The following is a 24,744-nucleotide window of genomic DNA, read 5'->3' on the forward strand; positions in this document are numbered from 1 at the left end:
TGTGAGCAAGAGAAATATGTATTGATGTTTAACTATGCTATTGTTATATATTTGTAGATAAAATGCATTATAAAAGATAATGAATGTGAAATATTTTAATTTCAGGCTTAAAGCAGTAAGCCTGTGTATGTTCCATCAAGATTCTGATGATAATCGAGCTCAACACAATAAGAGATTAGATTAAGTGACCCTTATTAGTCCCACAACTGGGAAATATCACCTCCACATTTAACCCATCCGTGAAGTGAAACACCACATACACACTAGTGAGCACACACACGCTAGGGGGCAGTGAGCACGCTTGCCCGGAGTGGTGGGCAGCCCTATCCATGGCGCCCAGGGAGCAGTTGGGGATTAGGTGTCTTGCTCAGGGACAACTCACGTACTGTCAGCTCTGGGGATCGAACCAGCGATCACAGGGCCGGTTCCCTAACCTCCAGCCTACGACTGCCCCGGTACACAAATACACAAATAAAAGACACACTGGATGTAAAGCGAGTTCTTTTTATTTAGAAATAGCAATAAAATTTGTTAGTTGGTACAAAAATAAAGGAATATGGATTTTCTTCTCAAAAACTGTACATGGAAAACGCTGTCTTCACACCTGAACAGTTAGGCCGAGTGATAGTCTCTCACGCTTTGTGACGCTGAGCAGTCAAACACTGAACATTCTGTAACAAATTGCAGTGAAGGGAATTAGCAGTTTTCTCAAGGTGTTATTACTTTACCACAAGTGACGTGTACTGTTGATGAGTGATACGATTTCCTACACTGTTCAAAGTGTTTCCCTTATACTGGTGCCCTGCTGTGCTGACATGGAAAAGTACTGGATGCCTATTAGTCTATGATATATATCACATGTTGCCTGAATAATCTCATATAAAATGCACTATTGTGGTGAAATATTCTTGGATGGCGCATTATCTTTCTATATGTGATGTGGTACCTGATCAGTTCACTGAAGAAAAGCCTCTGACACTGTTTGCTGTCCCATGAGGACAAAGGCGCAGCTAATAGCTAAAGGTGCAGTTGCAATTCAAAGCAATGCCAAACAATCCATTCACATATTTACAATATCATACATTCCCCTGATAGATAACGAAGGATTTTCTTTCTAGTCATGTTCTCATCCGGCATTTCAGCTGTTCAAACTGAGCTGTTTGGCCAATGCAGATGAAATTAAAGTGGCAGAAAAAAAGAAAACAGGCAATAAACATACAGATACTTGTATAATCACCAGGAGTTAGAGTCCCTGAGGAAATACCACTGGGCAAAGAATTCTCAAAAATGCTGGAAAGAAGACAGACCAAAGCATGACAGCTTTTCCAGTAGGCCTACTCCAGGCTGTCACAGTGTGGAGGGATTTATATTCCGCCGTTCATGTCCCTCAGTTAAACCTGAGATGCGCTGCTTCGGACAGGCTGTTGTCCATCAGTCCCTTATCCATGTTAAAAGGGAACTCCACCCATTTCTTGGTGCAAATTTCAGTCATTAAGATGTAAGCAAAGTCATTAAGAGAGTTTTGATACAAAACATGCTATTTTAGAGAAATTCACAGAATTGTGCATGTTGGTGGTGATAGGAACCAGGTGTTCAAAAAGTTTAAAGCCTCTAAAACCTCAACGTTATTATGCAAAATGGTGATGAATACTGTGTCTGATGCTTGAGACATTGTTTTATGGTAGATTTACGTCCAAGTTTGGCCTTAAATCCAGTCATGGTGGAGAGGTACATGCAGGCAAAACAGTCCCTAAAGAAGACTTTCAGATTTACCACCTTTGTCAACATTGTATGATGTTGCTGTCCAAATAAAAACATTTATCTATAATTAATCTCCATTATTTATTTGGATTTTTCTGCATTATTTGTACAGCAACAGCTGTCTTGTACATTGTATCAAAATATAATGTTGAATGGACAAAAAGTCTGATCTTTACATTGACTTACATTAAAAGTAAAGAATGTTTTGACCTGTAAAATGACCATTTTGGAGATTCTTGTTTTGTTTTTGTTATGACATAAGAACCCAAAAGACGTCTGGACGTTTTGAATTGCACTTCAGACATTGTGACCTGTTTCCTATCAGCACCACTGTAAATAAATTTCCATCAAAATGCTCTGAAGGACTTTGGATCCGAACAACTAAATTATCCAGAATTGAAGACTAATAGGTGGAATTCCATTTTAGAGGAATACTCCAGTGCTTTTCAGCCTAATCTGGCTGCTTGCAAAACACAATAATTTCACTGCACTTCATAAAAGAAAACAAACCATTGGCTCACAACATACAGTCAATGGGCAGTTTCTTCAGCAATCTACAATAATCAAATGTAAGCTGCATATCTAGTAGACATTAGATGACAAAATGCTGGAGTATTCCTTTAAGGTCTCTTTTTTAATAATACATGGCATTCTGAATGGAGATGAAATGTACAGACAGAGTGTAGTTTATATAACATGAGCTCATTTTGACATAAGCAATGACTGTTTGGTTCTGTTTAAATACACACTTTCTCTTCTGAGCCCTTTGAAGAAACTTACTGATGGCTTGAAAAAAGGGACAGAAAGATTGTGTGTTGTCAAAAGTGCGTGTTAGAATTGCATTTAGCTGGCAGAATGGGCGTGAGCGGTGAGGTGTGTGTGTGCTGTAGGGGTACTGGTCGTTGAGATGCTATTGAGTTGGACGGTGTGTGCCTGAATGGGACTTCCTGTTGGACTGCCCCCTGCAGGTGAACACAGAGAGAGTAAAATCAGTCTACTGACACAAACTGTTCAAAACAAAGGTTTGGAATCAATGTGCAGTAATATAAAAGCAATTTGGTTCTAGATAAATACAGTCTGCACGCACTGCATGCAGTCAAATTACGTGTTTTGTGTATTATTTTTCTTCCGTTGTGACAAATGATTCCAAACTTCTGAACAGTAGTGCATGCTAGGCATGGACGATAGGGTCATGTTGTTGGATATTGGTGATCAATGACTGGTAAGCAGATGACGATGCTTGAAACTGGAAAAGAGACCTGATACTACAGAACTAGCGAGGACTAATTTAAATATAAACAGCTTGCTAAATAATATTAAATTATATATACAAGAAATCTTTCTTTTCCTTTTACTATCGAAACAAATAGATTTTTATGAGGCATTAAAAAGCCTTATATAACATTAATGTAACACTTCATGGCTTTCCACAGGCATCTGTATCTGAATTCCAGAGAACTTATTGACAATCTTATTTCTCTTTTAAATGATTTGTAAGAAATACAATAAAATGTAGTTTTTGTATGTTTTTGTAAATGTTGTGTTTGTATTTAAACTCTGATTTCATTGTTAAATTTTGGTTGGAAACAAAAGGGTTACATTCTTGAAACACTACAGCTCTACTATTGGTTAGGCCTTCAGGAGCTGAACTAAAGGCCTAACACAACAGATTAATCAGCATTAATTCAAAGTTGAATCACCCAATCACATTATGATTTACAATGGGTGACAAATAAAATAAAAAAAAAATCACTCCAGGCCATCTGGAAGTTTTGGATCGATCACTTACTGTGAATTCAAGTTGCCTAACCAGGATTTGGTTGTTAGAAATGGGAAATAGCAGCGGCAGCAGCTCTGTATTTACCCTATTCCACCTATGCCAGTGCTCTTTTCTGAAAGAACTGTTATAAAAACCTCAACAAGGCAACATGTACGTTGATATATCAGTTACAATCTTTAAGTAAAACATAGAATGTGTTTTACAAGCTTCAAATGTTTGTGTCTCATGCAGAATGGCCAAAAATATTAATGTGAATTTCTGTTAGCTTAGCGCTAACATACCATCAGAATCCAGTAGGATCGATGCCAGATATTAACATTATAGTAGAGGTGATTTGACATCTATAGGCTAGCCGTAACAGTCACGGTTCATCGCTGATTTTTGAAGGCCAAATGTTATTCAAACTATTTTAGATGTTGCCCAGGCCTGGTGTAAGTGTTTGTGTGTGTATGCTTGAGCATGTGTTACTCACCATGCGTTTCTCGTTGCCTGGCAGTGACAGGGCAGTCTTTATGAGCCAGCAGAATCTGCTTCAGCTGAGTGACCTCTGACCTGAGCAACGTCACTTCATTCTGTAACATGAGAAATGCATTTAGGCCATAAACTTAAATAAAAACTATTTGTGAGTTGTGACCGTGCAGGTTTGTGTCATTTCGTGAAGATGTGTATGAGACATGTGTTTCTGTACCTGCAGCTGCAGGTTGGTATGTGTGAGCTCCTCAGCCTTCTTTTCCAGTGATGTCACCCAGACCTTCCTTTTCTGTCTGCAGCGGGAGGCTGCAGCCCTGTTCCTTTCCAGAAACTTCCGCCTGCGTTCGTCTGGGTCATCGTCTGCCGTCCGCCTGCGTCTCCCTCCGCTCATGTGTGGAGGAGACTGTGAGCAGGGTGCATTTTTAAGAATCGGAGATATCTGGAAATGGAAATTTAGAAGAAGGCTGCAGTGACTGTAACATTAAAGGACAATGTCAATGACCTTCTGACATGGCCCTTTTCTGCTGTCTTTTAAGGAGCGCTAGCCATTTAAACATAATCACAGGCAGCCATAACATTAGATAAGCTAGCGTTAATATGAGCTGCTACCTGTGCAGGTATCGGCTGATGTGTCAGGTGAGTGGCGGTCAGATGGGCGGGGCCTGGGTGCAGGTGTGCAGGGGGAGAGTGGTGGGCACAGCTGTGAGGTGACAGCTCTTGACTTTGATGTTGGTGTCTTTGCTGTGATTGGCTGTGACAGTGCTGCTGATAAGAAGGGTGAGGCGCTGCTGGCAGGTGTGTCAGTGGTAGACCTGCCCTCCTGTGTTGCTGTGATGACATCATCTCCATCGTGTGATACGCAGGGTTCTGATTCCCATTGGATACTGCGGGGTGTGTCTGGCTTGGCATGACCTTTGACCTCTATGGGATTGAGTAAGGGAACAAAGCTGTGTCTGTCAGTTTTCATCACTTTCAAGATCAGATGCCATGAATCCTACACTGACTTCATGTGATTCATGTAGTACAGAGTAATATGGAATTTCTGCAAAGCAATTTTGGCTGTTTTATCTAGAAAGGTGACACTCGATTTTACATTTCAAGGCTCTGATGACTCTGATGTCACAAATCTTTCTATAACTAAATCAAGAAAAAAAAATGGAAATACTGATCCTTACTACTAAAACTCAGAGGAAAATGCTTTTACAGAAGGTAGGCTTCATATACTAAGCCTGAGGTATGAAAAACCATGTAAACACAGTCACTAAATAGCTTTCTATCATTTATGAAATATTGCTATTCAGTTATAGTATAAGTTCAGCCTTTTCTATCTCAGAGCAGAGAAACTTGTTCATGCACTTGTTATGAACAGAGTTGATTACTGTAATGCTCTTTTTTTACTGGATTTCCAATAATAATAATCTATCTACTTGTACAAAATGCAGCAGCATGGATCCTAACTAAACCAAAAACGAGAGATCGCTCCCACTTTAAATGAACTGCACTAGCTTTAATCAGGCATTCAAGCTCAGTGGACACTTGCTATTTGTTTGTATTGTTGTTTATATACATATCTCTTTAACTTAGCATTTAATCAAAACTCGGCATCTCTTTGGTATTTATCTTTTGATCTGTATGATTTTCTTACATGATTTTAAATTAATACTCATAGTTTCTTCTGTTACTGTTAAGCTTTATCACCTGCATGTAAAGCACTTTGAGCTGCCACCAGCATGAAAAGTACTCTATAAATAAAGACATTACTAAAGACAAGATGTCGTTAAAATTGGAATATAGTTCCCAAAGATTTTTAAGATTTGCACACACGTTAAACATATTAAGGCAGAACAGTTGGCTTGAACACAAAAGAATATAGCTCTGTGTTATCATTGTGAGAATGAACTTATTTAACATGGATTAAAAACTGTTTTATACATCTATTAAAACACAAGTGGTCCTAGTATTGAGCCCTGCTGTATTCCATGTTATCTCTATAAAGTCTGCTTATCTCTATGCCACTTTACACTGGATTCTATCATTCTATCTTTAATCAAATTTTAATCTGTTATTTATATGCAACCAGTCTAAGACGGAATACAGTTGTGTGAATGAGAGGGAGGCAGAGAGGTGGAAAGGTGAAGATGCAAGGAGTAAAGGTGGTTTGGAGACTGTGGCTCTGCCTAAAAGACAGGAGGCCGAGCTGGAGGTGGCAGAGATAAAGATGCTGAAATTTTCGATGGGAGTGACAAGGATGGACAAGATTAGAAATGAGCAGATCAGAGGGACAGTGAAGGTGGAGCAGTTTGGAGATAAAGCCAGAGAGGCCAGGTTGAGATGGTTTGGACATGTGTTGAGGAGGAATAGTGGATATATTGGTCAAAGAATGTTGGAGATGGAGCTGCCGGGTAGAAGGAGAAGAAGTAGACCTCAGAGAAGGTTTATGGATGTAGTGAAGGTGGACATGGAGATGGTTGGTGTAAAACTAGAGGAGGCAATGGATAGGGCAAGATGGAGGCAGATGATCCGCTGTGGCGACCCCTAAAGGGAGCAGCCGAAAGAAGAAGAATTTATGTGCAACCAGTCAATGAGAACCATGTAGCAGTAGTGAATGATTCCCTTTGATTATTTAAAACAAATGAAAAAGCAACATGATGTTTACTCTAGTAAACTAACCACATCATTAAAAGTTTAGGGGGCACTGAATTCCAGCCAGATGATGTATAGTCATGACAGCTGTTTCTGTGACTTCTAGTCACCAACAAAACCAACAAGAAGAGCTCCAGTGTTGTTTAGATCCTGTTCTGGAGGACTTCAGTCCACAGTTTGGTGATTTTCCTGCTCCGTATCAGCAGTTAATTATCAGCACTAACTAGATATGAGTGAACCAGGAACTCACCCTACTATGCTTGAGGTACAGTGGAAAAACAACAATATTATTTTATCTATGCAGTTGCAAAATAATCATTAGTATTTTTAATATTATTTAAACAAATGTTTAGTATGTTTAAACATCTTTAACAATTAAGTTATTCCACACTAACTTACACCATCACACATACTTTCAGGTCACACCATATTTATATAAAAAAAATAAGCAAAACGTTTTTAATCAAAAATTGTACATTTCAAAATTATTCTCTCAAAAAAACTTTCTTAAGTTGTGATTTTAATTTTAATTTTTTGTATTTTTAATGTTAATCATACATACAGTCATGTCCAAATGTCTAGGCACCAGTGATCGAATTATGACCTGTCCAGGGTGTATCCTGCCTTCCACCCGATGACTGCTAGGATAGGCTCCAGCTTCCCCCGTGACCCAGAAGGAGAACTGGCTTAGAAGATGTGTGTGTGTGGTCGAATTATGCATTTTTAATGCACTATTGCTGTTTCTTTGCTGAAGTTAACATATTGGGAAAAATGTGGCCTGTACAAAAGTTATAGCACATTTTATATTTTATTATGTTTTACTTTTTCCAACATATTACCTTCCATGGTTCCATGAGGTTTTGCCTGAAAATCGTTCAGGGAAATCCATGGCATGGCCTGCTACTCTTGTATATATGTTGCCATTGAATAAGCCACTTTTGCTCTACATGCTTTAATTAAAGTCTTTACTGGTGGTTGTTTAAAAGCTCATAAGTGGGAGAGAAAAACTTGGTGCATACTTCGTGGTGTCTGTGGTGGAGATGTGCCAGCACACACAGACGAAAACCACACACACAACCACAAAGGCATCTGTGACAAAGTCAGTAAGATCACAATCAGATCAAGATACAGCCTTTGATATTTAACCTGCTTCCTTCTCTGCTCCGAGCAACAGCATGCAAGAGAATGTGTGTGTGCTTTAGTGTCACTCATAACCAGAAAAGGACACAAAGGTGCGAGATGCAGAAGATAATGTGAGAGAAAAAGAGAGTGAGCGTTGGATGTTGCAGTCAAGCTCTATTTATTAGTTGCAGGGCACCGTCACACTCTCTGTCTGACTCTGATGTTACTATAGAGACAAATTACAGCTTTGTAACTGTGAAAATGAACAGTCAGTTGCGGGGGGGGGGGGGGGGGGGGGGGGGGGGTGGAGGTGAAATGTATGAGGTCCTACCTGGTGAGTAGGGCCTGATGCAGAATGGGCAGGGCCTGGTATTCCAATGAGGTTGGTGTCCATACTTAACTGGGTGTTCATCTGTCATTACATCAGTGTTATAGGGAGTACAATGAACATATATTTGTTTTAATTTAATACAGTTACAAAGTTTTATTTAATTGTTAAGTTTTGGTTTAAAACAAAATGTAATATTCTTGAAAAGCCCAGCAAAAAACTTATCCCATCAGGAGTTTTTCTGCATAGTACATACAGCCAAGTTAGCTATTCCATTGGTTAAGACTTCAGGGGCTGAACTGAAGGCCTAAAGTGTCAGATTATCAATCTGGTTTTGATTTCCAGTGCATGGGACTAAAACGTCACTCCAGGCCTTCTGGAAGTTCTAGATATATCACTGACTGTGATTTAAGGCAGTAGACTGACCAATGCATGTGAGTCAGATGCTAGAAAGCCCTATGCTAAAGCTCTGAAGGAGTCACTGTAAAGCCGCTACAAGGTAAAATATATCGCTGTTGTTGGCACAAAACCTTTTATCTCCATTTTTGTCATTTTCCAGTTTTTGACATAATTTGAAAATGCCTTTTGCTCTTTACATTTTACGTAAATGTCCTTACATTGTACGGCACAACAGGACTTGGAAAAAATTCTGGTTCCATTGACTTACATTAAAAATGAAGTAGGTTTTTTCCTTCTCCTGTAAAGTTACCATTTTGGAGATATGTTGTTGTTTTGTTCCGACAACAGCGATATGCTAATGTCTTGGATGAGGCTCATGGAAAACATGGACTGTATTTTACACTACTGAAATGTCCATGCTTGTTCTTGAACGGCCAAAAAATGAATCATCATCTCATGGGGTGCCAGCAGAAATGAACAGTACCGTAGAGGTGCTTTTTTCTCATTTTGACGTTTGGCTGATGCTGTGTCATAAAAATATTGGCTCGATTGGCTATTTTGCTTTCTAGCTCTCAACAGATTCAGTTCCAGTTCAAATAAACAAACATTACTCACCACTGCCCTTTGAACATATTATAACGCTAAAGAGCATTTGCTGTTTTACTTACATGCATGCATTACACTCAACCACGATGAAAACACACCCAGCTCGCTTTCTGTTTGTTGTTAGCATATGACTGTGAATGCTACAGCTGTGAAGCATAATTGCACTCCCACAAATAACCGTGATCAGTTGATCATGAAAAAATCGTGACAGGCCTAAATGTGTGTTAATGTCTGATTGTACTCACATGCATAGTAGATGTTCCTTGCATAGCACAGGCTGCAGGAAGTCTCTGTTTGCTGTGAAGACAGCTGGGTGCTGACCTTTAGTCAGTAAGAAAGACACAAGAGCACATTATGAAAACAAGAAGACGCAAACTTATGTGCATACAGTGAAAAAGGGATTGGATTGAATTTACATGTTTCAAAGGAGTGTAGCAACCCGCATTTCAATCTACCAGGAAAGCAGTGGCCAGGGACAGTTGTAGAGAGGAAAAGTAGGTTTTGATAAACCTGTAAAATTCTGTCATTTCACATGAGTTCGTGCCCTTGCTTGAAATATGTGTGGTGGTCTGTAAAACCCACTGGATGCCGTGACTTGTATTGTACAGCAGAGCAAAAAATGTGAAAGAAATACTGATAGACATTTGAATGATTTCAGTTGTGTGAACATGCACGGTGTTACCGGCATTAACAAAATGAAATAAACGATGAATTATTATTTTAGAGCTTTAGAACGTTTTACAGCTTTTAAACTTTATTTCATAACTTTAATTTAGAAAAAGTACTTAATGAACTGGATGGTCGGTGTTCACACATACAGTAAAAAAGTAATGCGCTGAATTTACATTATTCAAATATGTCCATAATTTCCAAACAAATAAAACATATTACATCAACATTACATCATTTGATGCTTAGTGTCAGTATATGTGCGCATGTACTGACACTCACTGTGTGTTGGCAGTGCTGTGGGTTGGTTGTCGTGCCATGGAGCAGTGAGATGTAGGCTGAGAGGTGTGTGCGTGGAGATGGCTGTCATGGAGCTGGGCCAGGGAGCACTGCTGCTGCTGGGGCTGCTGGGGCTGGAACTGATGATGCTGCCGCTGGCTCTCATCAGGAGGCTGGCTCAAAACTGATGAATGCTGCACTGCAAAGTTCTAGAAGGAAGATAAAAAGAGACTTGATGCTCTTCCACATCTTCACTGTGTGCTCAGCTCTTCTGCTCCCCGTCCTCTTGCTGATTTACATTTAAATGCATAGGTGTTATTTACATGTATTTATCATGCAAAGGGCACAGAAAGTTGGAGGTGACAAAATGGAGATGTATACACATACAAAAAAGAAGTGTTGAATGTATTTATTAAAAAGGTCGGTTAACACTGGTTACAGCTGTTATTTTTCTTTAGATGTTTACGCCAGAGCTTCAAATGTTTTACCATGTAATCCGTGCTATTGCTATAGTTTCTTGAAATTATGTTATAAGCAATGTACTGGATGATGTGGAGTAAAGTAGGCCACATGGGGTATGGACATCTGGCAAAAATATGAGTGGAATATCTGGACATTATATGATATAGTTTTGGTTATGATCTGAATATTATATTTGTAAGAGACCCCTTTAAGCTGAGGCCCATTCAGTTCATCTCTGAGGAATGAAAATATAGTTCAAAAGGCATTGCATAACATTCACCGCCTGTTGCTCATTGTTTCATAGAGAACTTACGTTTTTTTGTTTGTTTGTTTCTGCTCTGTCTTAGTCCCCAGGTTAACACACAGCTTAAGCCCTGCTTAAATGGATTCAGTCAGCTGACAATCTCATCTGATATGATTATGGTAATGGCGAATAGCTATTACGTATAAGCATGAAGCTAATTTTGGTTAGAGCATCTAACCCAGCACAGCCCAAAATCTCAAATCTGTCTTTTTCTTGTATTTTCTTTTTAGGTATTGCAAACTGAGAGGTGCATTTAAAAGCAGAAATCAGATTTGTTTGCTTCTACCTCATTTTACTGATTGCCTGAGGCCAGACCATAGCGTGTCTTACATCCTAGTGTTTACAGCTGCTAGCAGTCATTGGTTCACTATGACCTTGTTCTTGCCCATGAGAGCCAACTAAAGTATGATAGGGAAAACAGTACATTTGAAAGTCATAATCCATATTAGCAGTTATTCTTTCCTTTAATGCACATGACATATGACATAGGTTACATGGACACATGACTTGAGTATGATGTTAACCCCCTGAACTGTGAGGGCCTGTATGTAGGCCTACACTTCAGTCCTACACAACTTACATACAAGTGTCAAATTAATTAACAAGTCTTACATTAAGGAGTAGAGCCTGATGTACAGGTCTCTTTAGCATTTTTGTGACATGGTTTTTAAGGCTTCTTTGTTTATGTATTCGCAAAAAAGCTCAAAAAATTAAATATGCAGTTTTGAAATTGTTCAGTTTAGTCCAGCCTTTTAAAAACCCTGATTACTCACTTCACCATCAAAATAATCAGTGTATTACATGATCACAAACATCAGCTGTCATAATAGTTACAAGATGATTACGTTACTAAATATTAAGTGTTAGGTTAACAACCACAAACACAGTCTGATTAAGAGTTAGTAATATGCAGTGTGAGCTTAGCACAGAGAGGTACTTCTTTTCTCATTTTGCATGAACCGGAAGTGGAAATTAATTTTAGAAGCATCTGAACTTCGCTGGAAGTAAATGGGGTTTTCCAATATGACCTACTCCCTATATAAATGCATTTCCTCTTTTGCTCTGTCTGTGTTTCTCTCTCTAGATTTTTTTTGTGTTTTCTGGAAATGAGCATACCTGTGTGTATGTGGATTTGCATGCACTTGCCTGCTTAAAAGATATGTCTGTGTGAAATGCAAGAATGCACGGATCCTGAATCTGATCCTATGGTTCTTATTACTGGCCTCAAGTTCAGCTTATCTTCAGCTGATCTAAACCTGTCATCTGTTTATCACACTTACATAAAGAACACGCACTCATACACACATACACAAATGCACACACACAAAAATGCAAACACACAAATGCCCACACATATAAGGGACACACTCACATAAGGAGCACACACACACACACACACACACAAATGCACATACACACAAACACACACTTAAATGCGTGCACACGCACACACACACACACACACACACGGACACAAGCACACATAAAGGACACACACAGAAATGCACGCACACAAACACGCAGAACACATACATGCAAACATTAATTAGCCTTTGTTATGCCACAGTAACATATTAAGCAGGTTATTTGATCATAGAGCACTTACATAAAAGGATATAACTTAAAACCCCTCCACAATATAAATGTATCCTTTTTAAAATGACCCATCTAAAGAAGCTACCTTACTCAGAATGGGAACAACTGTTTAAGTATAGCTCTAAGTATAATTCAGGCCAACTTTTCATATCATATTACTTTAGCTCACATTGCAAATACTACACCTAGAAACACTTTCACAAAGACCAAATATGAAAATGAGAAGAATTACACTCTTTTCACATTCAACCCATGAAGCCCACGAGTCCCATTTGGGACCATCTCTCAGTTCCACACTATACTAAATAACATGCATATTCATAGTAATTATTGAATAATGTATAACAGCTATAATAGCTTCTGTTTAACATGTCTTTTGACACTGAAGGAAGAAAACCTCAGCTCACAACTACAAGCACATTCACAGCCTTACACTTTTAGCAAAATACTTCACACAGTGAAAGTTTTGCAAACCACCAAACCCACTTCTCTATATTAGATGCAGAAATCTATTATTTCTTTCCCCATTTCAAAGCATCACCTTTCAGAATTTCACACCTAAGAACCAACTGATTATGGCAGTCAGAGGTAAAGACACTTAGCTAGGTGTTTAATCGTAAACTCACCAGTTAGGCGTAAACATTATAAAAAGGTACCAGCTGAGATGTTTTTCAATTCATGCTTTCTTTTTCATCTCCACAAAACATGAATTATATCCTGTTATGAATTTGTTCTGTTCTGAATTTCAGTGCAACTTGCAACCAATGGAAACGCATGGATGTACTGACTGATGTTTCAACGAGGAGAGGAATAAAAATGTTCATCATGTGCCTTGTTTTCAAACTCATGCTCAAGCATTCATAAAAAATTGCAAGATTAATGATGGAGAGATACGTCTAGAGTTCTAGGAGTCCATGCTGCATTGTTGTTGCTCACCTGCCTGGCGTCTTCCTCTTCATCTTCTGTTGTCTGATCGAGCTCCAGGTCACTGAAGAGTCCTACCTCCTCACAGTTTCTCAGGAAGCGTGTTGGAGTCGGCGTCTGATCTGCACATTAGCACAAAGTACAAATATACAGCAGATACAGATGACGGATATCAGAATTTCAATAAATTCACCACAATATAGGCTGATCGTTTTAACTTCAGGCTCATAATCTAGATATTAATCTTGAATCAGCAACTATAAATTAACGGTTAACTTTTATAAAAACTAATACGTCATTTATGCTGTTTTAAACCCCTTGAACTGCTGGTTTTTTATTCAGTTATCATCTGATACGCATTCCAAAAACCATAAAAAGAATTAAACATGTGAGTCTGAGAGTTTAATTATACATTATTTCATTGTTGTGGGTTAATGAATAGTGGTGGCATTGATAGTAATAGGAGCTGAATCATCAACAATTGCAACAATATTTTCCTTTCTGGGTTTGTAATACAAGCCAGTATGTCTGTGTGTGTGTGTGTGTGTGTGTGTGTGTGTGTGTGTGTGTGTGTGTGTGTGTGTGTGTGTGTGTGTGTGATGGGAGGTGTTGTGACAGATCATGCTTGCCATCTCCTTTAATTTTGGACTCAGACAGTGTCTGTTTCCTTGGAAACTCTGGGTCTGATAAATGTAAACATCAGCTTGACCTCTGGCCTCTGAGGCCTGTCAGCTTTCACTGCAGCGACAGGAACATTTACATAAAAAACAAAAGGCAAGTCTCACCTCTGACCTCATGAATCCACCCCTGTCACTGATTGCCTACAGATACTGTCTAGTTTAGTCTAAGGCAAAATTGGTAAAACAATAAAAGATACTGTGTCTACAACACTGAGAAAGTCAGAAAACATAAGACAGGATTGCGAGAGACAAACCCTTCATTTTCATGATTTTAGAGCTGTTTTAATTGCGGTTGCACCCTAAGCATCCATCTATATCCTCTAAAGGTTAATGATGTGTAATAATCTTGACACCTTACTTATCAACTCCTGTCTCATGGATTTAATAACTTGCTAATGAGTCTTGCAGAATCTTGCACTTTGACAAATATAAGATCCATCTGTAAATGATCAGGCTATACAATGCTGATAATTCCTGTAGCCCTGTCGAGTCCACTAGATCTGCACAGCTTTAGCCATAATGCTATACTATCTGAATTGTGTGGGAATATCTCTCTCTGGCTGTGTTTGGATATGAACCTTCAGAGCCTTTTTTTAGACCTTCTGAGAAGACTTAATGGTTTCTGGGAACTAAAGAATACACATTAGTTTTCATTCAATTAAATCATGCTTGTATTTAAAGTCTTCAAATATTACAATACTTATAATACTTGTTTCATTATTAAGCATGGAATTGAAACAAGAGTATTAAATTCTTGAAATGCAAAGCAGAAAACTGGCCAATCAGGAATTGTTTTTCTCTATGGTATCCAGCTATATAAAGATAATAAAGCCTCCTATTGGTTAGAACTTCAAGAGCTGAAGAGAAGCCCTAGCATGTTAGATTAACTATCAGTATAAGTAAAAAATGACAGATGACTCAACCTATCATGTTTGGGTCACTCTAGACCTTTAGAAATGGAAGTTTATATCAGTGCTGTCTACCGAATGAGTTACATTGAAAATGTTACAAGGTAAATTACACTATAATTTCAGAAGTATTCGCTCGTCTGCCTTCACACGCATATGAACTTGAGCGGCATCCCATTCTTAATCTATATGATGTCAGCCCACCCTTTGCAGCTATAACAGCTTCAACTCTTCTGGGAAGGCTTTCCACAAGGGTTAGGAGTGTGTTTACGGGAATTTTTCACCGTTCTTGCAGAAGCGCATTTGTGGTCAGACACCATTGTTGGACAAGAAGGCCTGGCTTGTAGTCTCTGCTCTAATTCATTCAAAAAGTGTTCTATCGGGTTGAGGTCAGGACTCTGTGCAGGTCAGTCAAGTTCTTCCACCCCAAACATGCTCATCCATGTGTTTATGGAGCTTGCTTTGTGTACTGGTGCGGACCATATTGGAACAGGAAGGGGCCGTCCCCAAACTGTTCCCACAAAGTTGAGAGCATGAAATTGTCCAAAATCTCTTGGTCTGCTGAAGCATTAAGAGTTCCTTTGACTGGAACTCAGGGACCAAACCATAACCTCACACCATAATACCCCCTCCACCAAACTTTACACTTGGCACAATGCAGTCAGACAAGTACCGTCTCCTGGCAACCACCAAACCCAGACTCATCCATCAGATTGCCAGAAGGAGAAGTGTGATTCATCACTCCAGAGAACACGTCTCCACTGCTCTAGAGTCCAGTGGTGGCGCTTTACACCACTGCATTCAACACTTTGCATTGCACTTGGTGATGTAAGGCTTGGATGTAGCTGCTCGGCCTTGGAAACCCATTCCATGAAGCTCTCTACGCTGTTCTTGAGCTGATCTGAAGGCCACATGAAGTTTGGAGGTCTGTAGTGATTGACTCTGCAGAAAGTCGGTGACCTCTGCGCACTATCCACTGACCCCACTCTGTCATTTTACGTGGCCGACCACTTCGTGGCTGAGTTGCTGTCGTTCCCAATCACTTCTGCTTTGTCATAATCCCACTGACAGTTGACTGCGTAATATTTAGTAGTGAGGAAATTTCACGACTGGACTTGCTGCACAGGTGGCGTCCGATCACGGTACCACACTGGAATTCACTGAGCTCCTGAGAGCGACCCATTCTTTCACTAATGTCTGTAGAAGCAGTCTGCAGACCTAGGGGCTTGGTTTTAATCCATGGCCACAGGTATTTAAAACCAAGCACCTAGGTAACAAGTCCAGTCATGAAAAGTTTTAAACACCTGTGGCCGTGGAAATGATTGGAACGCCTGAATTCAATGATTTGGATGGGTGAATATCCATCCATCCATCCATTAGCTTCCGCTTCTCCGGGGTTCGGGTCGCGGGGGCAGCATCCTAAGCAGTGAGGCCCAGACCTCCCTTTCCCCAGCCACTTCCACTAGCTCTCCAAGGGGGATTCCGAGGCGCTCCCAGGCCAGCTGGGCGATATAGTCACGCCAGCGTGTCCTGGGTCTTCCCCGGGGTCTCCTCCCAGGTGGACTTGCCTGTGACACCTCCCGAGGGAGGCGTCCAGGAGGCATCCTAATCAGATGCCCGAACCACCTCAGCTGACTCCTCTCGATGTGAAGAAGCAGCGGCTCTACTCCGAGTCCCTCCCGGATGACCGAACTTCTCACCCTATCTCTAAGGGAGAGCCCAGACACCCTGCGGAGGAAACTCATTTCGGCCGCTTGTATTCGCGATCTTATTCTTTCGGTCATTACTAAAGCTCATGACCATAGGTGAGGGTGGGAACGTAGATTGACCGGTAAATCGAGAGCCTTGCCTTATGGCTCAGCTCTTTCTTTACCACAACAGACCGGTAAAGAGCCCGCATCACTGCTGACCCAGCACCAATCCGCCTGTCAATCTCCCGCTCCCTTGTACCATCACTCGTGAACAAGACCCCGAGATACTTGAACTCCTCCACTTGAGGCAAGAGCCTATCCCCGACCCAGAGAGGGCTCTCCACCCTTTTCCGCCTGAGAACCATGGTCTCGGATTTGGAGGTACTGATTCTCATCCCAGCCGCTTCACACTCGGCTGCAAACCGATCCAGCGAAAGCTGAAGTTCGCGGCCTGATGTCCCCAATAGGACCACATCATCTGCAAACAGCAGCGATGTGACCCTGAGGTCACCAAACCGGACACCCTCCATCCCCTGACTGCGCCTAGAAATTCTATCCATAAAAATTATGAATAGAATCAGTGACAAAGGGCAGCCCTGACGGAGTCCAGCTCTCACTGGGAACAAGTCTGACTTACTGCCGGCCATGCGAACCAAACTCCTGCTCTGTTTGTACAGGGCCTGAATGGCTCGTAGCAAAGAGCCATGTACCCCGTACTCCCGAAGCACCTCCCACAGAATACTCCGGGGAACACAGTCGAATGCCTTCTCCAGATCCACAAAGCACATGTGGACTGGTTGGGCAAACTCCCATGAACCCTCCAGAATCCTGGAGAGGGTGAAAAGTTGGTCCAGTGTTCCACGACCAGGACGGAACCCGCACTGCTCCTCCTGGATCCGAAGTTCAACTATAAGCCGGACTCTCTTCTCCAGTACCCCTGCATAGACCTTGCCAGGGAGGCTGAGGAGTGTGATTCCCCTGTAGTTGGAACACACCCTCCGGTCCCCTTTTTTAAAAAGAGGCACCACCACCCCAGTCTGCCAATCCAGTGGCACCACCCCCGATGTCCACGCAATGTTGAAAAGGCGTGTCAGCCAAGACAGCCCCACAACATCCAGAGCCTTGAGGAACTCGGGACGGATCTCATCCACCCCTGTAGCCCTGCCACCAAGGAGCTTCTTAACTACCTTAGCGACTTCGGACTCAGTAATGGACAAGCCTATTCCCATGTCCCCAGACTCTGCCTCCTCACTGGAGAACGTGTCGGTGGGATTGAGAAGGTCCTCAAAGTATTCCTTCCACCGCCCAATGACGTCTTCAGTCGAAGTCAGCAGCACACCATCTCCACTATATACAGTGCTAGTGGCACACTGCTTTCCCCTTCTGAGTCGCCTGACGGTTTGCCAGAATCTTTTCGGAGCCGACTTAAAGTCACTTTCCAAGGCCTCACCAAACTCTTCCCATACACGGGTTTTTGCCTTGGCGACGACTGAAGCCGCAGATCGCTTTGCCTGTCGATACCTGCCAGCTGCCTCTGGTGTCCCACAGGCCAACCATACCCGGTAGGACTCCTTCTTCAGCTTGACGGCATCTCTCACCTGGGGTGTCCACCACCGGGTTCGAGGATTACCGCCCCGACAGGCACCAACTACCTTACGGCCACAGCTACAGTCAGCCGCTTCAACAATGGAGGAACGGAACATGGCCCATTCTGAGTCTATGTCCCCCACCTCCCCCGATATCTGGTCCAAAGTTCTGACGGAGGTGTGAGTTGAAGATCAATCTGACAGGTTCTTCTGCCAGACGTTCCCAGCAAACCCTCACTATACGTTTGGGCTTGCCTGGTCTGACCGGCATCTTCCCCCACCACCTGAACCAACTCACCACCAGGTGGTGATCAGTTGACAGCTCAGCTCCTCTCTTTACCCGAGTGTCCAAAACACATGACCGCAAGTCCGATGACACGACTACAAAGTCAATCAATGAACTGCGGCCTAGGGTGTCCTGGTGCCATGTGCACTTATGGACATCCTTGTGTTCAAACATGGTGTTCGTGATGGACAAACTGTGGTTTGCACAGAAGTCCAAAAACTGAACACCACTCGGGTTCAGATCAGAGAGGCCATTCCTCCCAATCACACCCCTCCAGGTCTCACTGTCATTGCCCACGTGAGCGTTAAAGTCCCCCAGTAGGACAATAGAGTCTCCAGGAGGAGCACTTTCAAGCACCCTTTCCAAGGACTCTAAGAAGGCTGGGTACTCTGAACTGCTGTTCGGTGCATAAGCACAGACAGCAGTCAGGACCCGTTCCCCAACCCGAAGGCGTAGGGAAGCTACCCTCTCATCCACCGGAGAAAACCCCAACATACAGGCACCGAGTCGAGGGGCTATTAGAAAGCCCACACCTGCCCGTCGCCTCTCACCATGGGCAACTCCAGAAAAGAATAAAGTCCAGCCCCTCTCAAGGAGATTGGACCCAGAGCCCAAGCTGTGTGTTGAGGTGAGCCCGACTATATCTAGCCGGTATCTCTCAACCTCGCGCACCAACTCAGGCTCCTTCCCCGCCAGTGAGGTAACGTTCCAAGTTCCAAAAGCCAGTTTCAGCAACCGAGGATCAGAACGCCAAGGCCCACGCCTTCGGACACTGCCCGATCCACAAAGCACCGAACCCCTACTACTGCCCCTCCCATTGGTGGTGGGTCGATGGGAGGGGGGACTCATGTAACTCCTTCGGGCTGGGCCCGGCCGGGCACCATGAATAAATGCCCGGCCACCAGACGCTCGCTGGCGAGCCCCTCCCACAGGCCTGGCTCCAGGGTGGGGCCCCGGTAACCCTGATCCGGGCAGGGTACACAAATCCTGTTCTTGTCTTCTCATAGGGGTTATTATGGATCACACTTTGTCTGACATGTCACCTAGGACCAGTTTGCCATGGGAGACCCTACCAGGAGCTTTTGCTCCAGACAATATAGCTCCTAGGATCATTCAAGCACGCAAACCCCTCCACCACGATAAGGTGGTGATCCATGGAGAGGATGGGTGAATACTTTTGGCAATATAGTGCATATGCTAATATGTCTGTAATTAACTTCAAGTAAAATATGCAATGATATTTAGAACCTTCAACTGCTGCACTATTAAAGGTGGAATGGGAATTTCAAATAAGAAGCTAACCTCAGCCTTGTCAGAAATTTTTCATTCAAATCACTGTTAGCTTGATGCTAACGATGTACTAGAATCCTATTGAGATGCTAGCATAAGGTAGCAATATCATCGAGGTGTGTTTTCTGCCTCATTCAGAAAACACTGCATTCAATCGGGTTTTGCCCCAATTGAAGGCCTAGTTCTAATAGTCGTGGATCACTGCTGGACGACAGTCTTACCTGACAGTGTGTTCTCACACTTGATGGAGGGAAACTTGAGGGTCATCTCATGTTTGTGTCTGTGAATGATTAGGTGATCTTCTCTTTGGAAACACTACAAAATTCACACAAAGAAGAACGAACAGATGGACAGTGTCAGTGTCAGTGCTCAGTGTTTATGCTACAACCCATATATTGCTTATGTAGTAATTTCACTACAAACATTATGTTACATGTTTTTCCAAAGTTTCTTAACGTTGTATTAAAAGGCCCACATCATTTTTCTTGTATTTTATTCTATTCCCTGATGTCCACTTATGATGTCGGTTCATGTATCCAAAACAGACAATTTTATATGCCCATTTTCAAACCTCTCTTTATTTTGCACGTAAACAGGCTGGTTTGTTACCTTTACAACTGATTCATGCAAATGAGCTCTGTTCTGATTGGTTGCCTGCATTGTGAATCTCATTCATAAAGCACTCCTTAAAACTTTAGTGTGAATGGGCGGCGCTAAACGGTTCTAGGCAGAATGAGTGCCTATATCTAAATGTGTTTGTTTTCATGACATCACAGAAGCAACAAATTCAAAACAGGTTGTTTTGTCAACATTGTCTCCATACTGGGACTGTAAGGACTGGAGAGTGAACAGTCTGCTTTAAATTTTTGACAGTGGTCACACACTGCATCAAGTTCTTTTTTTTTTTTTGTAAAGCAAGGAAAATGTAATCTTCTGTGATATGGCTCTTTGATATTCACTGTAGAACAATTTCAGTGAGTTTTAATTGTGACTTGTAAGTCCGGTTAAGATCATTATTTACTAACATTAACTCACATGCAGCTAGAAAGAGCACACGGTTCTTTTGTAAAACTCCAATATTATAGGAGATATCAAGATGCGAAACGGTGTCTCTGTCTCTGTCCTGTGTGATTCACATCACATTCACAGGTATTGTTTTCAGTGGGTCAGACAGTTTGATGAGGAGCCAAGCAGAGTTTCATTTCCATGACTCGTTGGAGCTGGATTTTAGTGTTACTTCATTCTTATTCTTTCCAGTGTCTTTAAGTGAATGTACACACATCACTGTTGTTTCCTAGTGCATGTATACCTGTATATCATAAAGTCTACAGCTCTGGTTTTAGCTGCTCTTTTGCCTCTACATATATTCAGCTGTAGCCTAGGGCAACAGTAACCAAGGGCCAGCAGAGGTATCCAGGAGCAACCGCAGGTATCCATGGGTGACCAGGTGCAACTCACCTGAGTGCATCCGGGAGCAGTGCATACATACGGCCTGTCCTGATCATCATTCATCACTGGGAACCTGAAAAGCCTACACACACACACACACACACACACACACACACACACATACATAAGGATGATGAGATCCTCTCATTGAATAGAGTGTAAGTCAAAGAAAAGAGGATGGAATTTAACCCTATAAACTGTAAAGACTTCCCAGGTGAGCCTCACTCTTAGTAATTACACATTAGTTACAGAGTAGTTACTGAATAATTAGGGCTAGCTCTTCGACTGTAATGCTCTCTGAAGGCCCTGAGGGTGAGGTGAGTCTGCTGGAGCAGTCGTGACGGTCGAGGGCTTTTCTGGAGCACAGAGTGTAAGTGATCTCCGTGGGGGGGCTGATCACCACTGCAGAGTCCATTACGTGAGCTAACTATCAGCCAACTATCATCAGCAGACATCAACTGACCAGACCAGACCTCTGTATGACCTCAAATATAGAGTGGTGTTAGATTGATGGCCACAGCACCATTTATATTACAGGGTTTACATTCACATTTTATCCCCATAAACAGGTTATTGTTCTAAAGACGTGTTATTCAGTCACTTCAGTGAATTATTCAGTAACCAACCATTATGAAGCTAATATATAAGGTATGCAGCTCTGAGTGTGAAGCCGAGTGTCTTGTCATGGACCTTGGCCACATTGTTCTGTCATGTTTTAATTCTAACTCTAAAGCCAAATTCTCCATAGGAAAACTCACGACCAGCATTGTAAATGGCACAAATCTAAATCTTCGATTTTCTGTCCAAGTACAAATATGGCTTTTAACGTGTTACTGTGTTGGTTCCACACTAATCTAGAAGCACAGAAAGCAGAGTCTGAATCCTGCTGACTGACTTGTGCTGGGTGTTTTTTCCACAGCGTACCTGCAGTTAAACAAATAGTTTATCAAATACAAGTACAAATAAACAAATACAGTTAAACGGCTAAGCAGTTAAATGATGTTCAAGGAAGGCTTAAGAAGCTGCGTGGTATAATATTAGAAACCTCTCTCTGTCTTTCTCAGACAGCTAGCTCTCTATATTTGGCTGAAGTTTCTCCTGCTGAAATCATTAACACAGCAGACTGATTCCTGTACCACCCTCTGTCTGTCTCTCTCTCTCTCTCTCTCTCTCTCTCTCTCTCTCTCTTTCAGTTTTGTATAAATGTTGATAATCATGACTTTAACTAAGCAAAAAATACAGCTGAATCATTAAAGCATAATTACAGAATTTGTCCTCAATTTCTCAACTAGTCATTTGCCGAGATGTAAACACACTCGTGTCACATTCGTGTCGTAATTTGATGTGAAATGTTTCGTGGTAGAGAAACTTCTTCACAGTGGTTGTGATAGAAACCAGGGGCCGTATTGTCTACAACACAAATATAGCCATTTTATTTACGATCGAAAAAGACCAGTGAACCTCCTTTAAGTTTGAATGTTGATAATAAGAAAATAACTGTAAATCTGAAAAAAAAGGTTTGCTTTGGAGAATATTTTGCCTTATATGTCTAACTTACAGGGGTTTCTGCCATAAATTGAGTTTGAGAATAATACATTTAGGCCTATTTAGGTCAAAACCTTGTTGCAAAACTATCGTGAAGCATATCTGAGGCACCAGAAGAGCATCAATGTATCATACTGCATCATACATACACACTGTGGTGGGTTTTAGAGGCATTAAACCCATGTCTGGTTCCTATCAACACCACTTATGGGTTCTTTAAAGGCAATGGTTGTATTTAAAGCCATAAGTTCTATATAGAAACAGACCATGCTTAAAAGGCTCCATGCAGGTGTTGTATGTGATTCTATGTAGAACCTTTTTGAACGGTTGAATGGGAATGTCAAGCTCTAAGGGCTATGTAGAACCAAAATCCTTCCATGTGAAGAATCATTTCACCATCCAAACAACTATATAAGCTCGAAATAAGTCTAAATAGAAGTCACGGTTCTAGATAAAACCACTGGCTTTACTGAAGAACCCTTGAGAAAACGTCTTCTTTAAGTGTGTGCCTGCCTTCTGTTTACATCTTAAGAAACTAAGAAATCGGTGGAAGATTCACGTCAGCACTTTTTTCACACGCAGTCGACTCCGACATGACGTCACCGCTTAGATCATCTAAGGTAACGCACAGGCTGAGGTCTCGAGCTGCTTTAATGCGCCCATTTGTCGGCGTGACTGGGGCGACAACAAACAAATGAACCGGGCAACCTGCAGCATGACGTCATGCTCACAGTTCGCGCGCCGGTCCCGTTAACTTCGGCTCAGTCGCGCGCCTCTGCTGGGACCGCGTGAGGGGGGAAGGCGGCAGAAGAGCAGCTGAACGGGACTGAAGCAGCTCGTGATCAGCTGAGGTACTTACTCTTCATCTGATGTGATCGACATCATTTAATTCAGCCGAGCAGAAGAGCAGATGACACACACACACGCGCGCGCGCGCACACACACACACATTCTCTCTGTTTCAGACACACACTTGAACTCGCCCTCGATGTCTCCTTAACAGACTAGCAAACACACACACACACACACACACACACACTGGCACAGTGACAGCTTTCTCCACACACAGTCCGCAAACTTCAACCTGTCCGTGCCCCCCGTCTCCGCTGTCACACTCCCCTTCAAACAGCCTCTCCGAACTCCCGACACACACACACACGCACACACACACACTCCTTAACCGTCCGAAACACAATACACTCACACGCCTCCCCGCTGTGTCCCAGTCTCCTCAGAAACAGCACAAAACTCGAGCTGAAAACGAGCTTAAAGTCAAACTCACCGAAGCGCGCGCTCAACGCCACCAGCGAGGTTGCTCTCGCGCGCCGGACTGAAGCGCGATTACAATATGAGCTATTTACAGCAGCATTACATCACCGCGCCGTGACGTCACGTGGGATTCCTGAACTTCTAAATCATTGCGGTCCGGTTCTCTCTCTTTTTTCTGGGGAAGAGGTGGGAGGGGGAGGCTTGGGTACGCCCACTTATAGAACGACGCCCTGTGATTGGACCAACGAGAGAGAAGGCGAGGGGAGCAGATAGGGGGCGGGGAGCGGGGGCGTGGCTTAAAACAGCTGCCTGCAAGTGTGCGCGGGACGGTCCGGCGTGTGTTTGTTTGTGTGTGCGCGAGCGCGCGCATGTGTGTGTGTGTGTGTGTGTGTGTTCGTGTGTTTGTGAGTGTGCTCTTTTTTGGGACCAAATGTACCCAGAATGAAGGAACACCCGAAGATTTCTGACGTTATAGGTACATTTGGCTGGAACTCATGAGGGAATGATTTTTTTTTACACGAAAAAAAAAAACATACATACATATATATATATATATATATATATATATATATATATATATATATATATATATATATATATATATATATATATATATATATATATGTGTGTGTGTGTGTGTGTGTGTGTGTGTGTATGTATGTTTTATATATATATATATATATATATATATATATA

The 24,744-nt window shown here is 42.1% G+C and overlaps 1 protein-coding gene across 2 annotated transcripts; it reads right to left on the reverse strand.

The window, feature by feature from the left end:
* Positions 1-490: 490 nt before the first annotated feature.
* On the reverse strand, positions 491-24,179 carry creb5a (cAMP responsive element binding protein 5a). 2 transcript variants are annotated; one of them, XM_017693836.2, is made up of 11 exons: positions 24,062-24,179; positions 21,244-21,316; positions 20,007-20,100; positions 13,357-13,466; positions 10,062-10,267; positions 9,356-9,431; positions 8,109-8,189; positions 4,622-4,933; positions 4,230-4,451; positions 4,014-4,113; positions 491-2,723 (listed from the first exon to the last, which is right to left on the reverse strand). In XM_017693836.2, exons 2-11 carry the CDS (start codon positions 21,295-21,297, stop codon positions 2,605-2,607), a joined length of 1,374 nt encoding a protein of 457 aa, XP_017549325.1. In that variant the 5' UTR covers positions 21,298-21,316; positions 24,062-24,179; the 3' UTR covers positions 491-2,604. The 2 variants fall into 2 exon arrangements, with proteins under 2 accessions (XP_017549325.1, XP_037391086.1); XM_037535189.1 differs by lacking the exon at positions 4,622-4,933.
* Positions 24,180-24,744: the final 565 nt, after the last annotated feature.

This window comes from Pygocentrus nattereri, chromosome 27 (assembly GCF_015220715.1).
Source record: "Pygocentrus nattereri isolate fPygNat1 chromosome 27, fPygNat1.pri, whole genome shotgun sequence".
Taxonomy (NCBI): Eukaryota; Metazoa; Chordata; class Actinopteri; order Characiformes; family Serrasalmidae; genus Pygocentrus; species Pygocentrus nattereri.

Excerpts from the sequence above, each read along its gene's own strand:
- creb5a (XM_017693836.2), bottom strand. The coding sequence starts at position 21,297 with ATGAATGATGATCAGGACAGGCCGTATGTATGCACTGCTCCCGGATGC. Across the intron at positions 13,467-20,006 it reads GTGTGAGAACACACTGTCAG|ATCAGACGCCGACTCCAACA; the intron begins GTAAGACTGTCG and ends GCTAATGTGCAG. Across the intron at positions 10,268-13,356 it reads AAGAGGAAGACGCCAGGCAG|AACTTTGCAGTGCAGCATTC; the intron begins GTGAGCAACAAC and ends TCTTCCTTCTAG.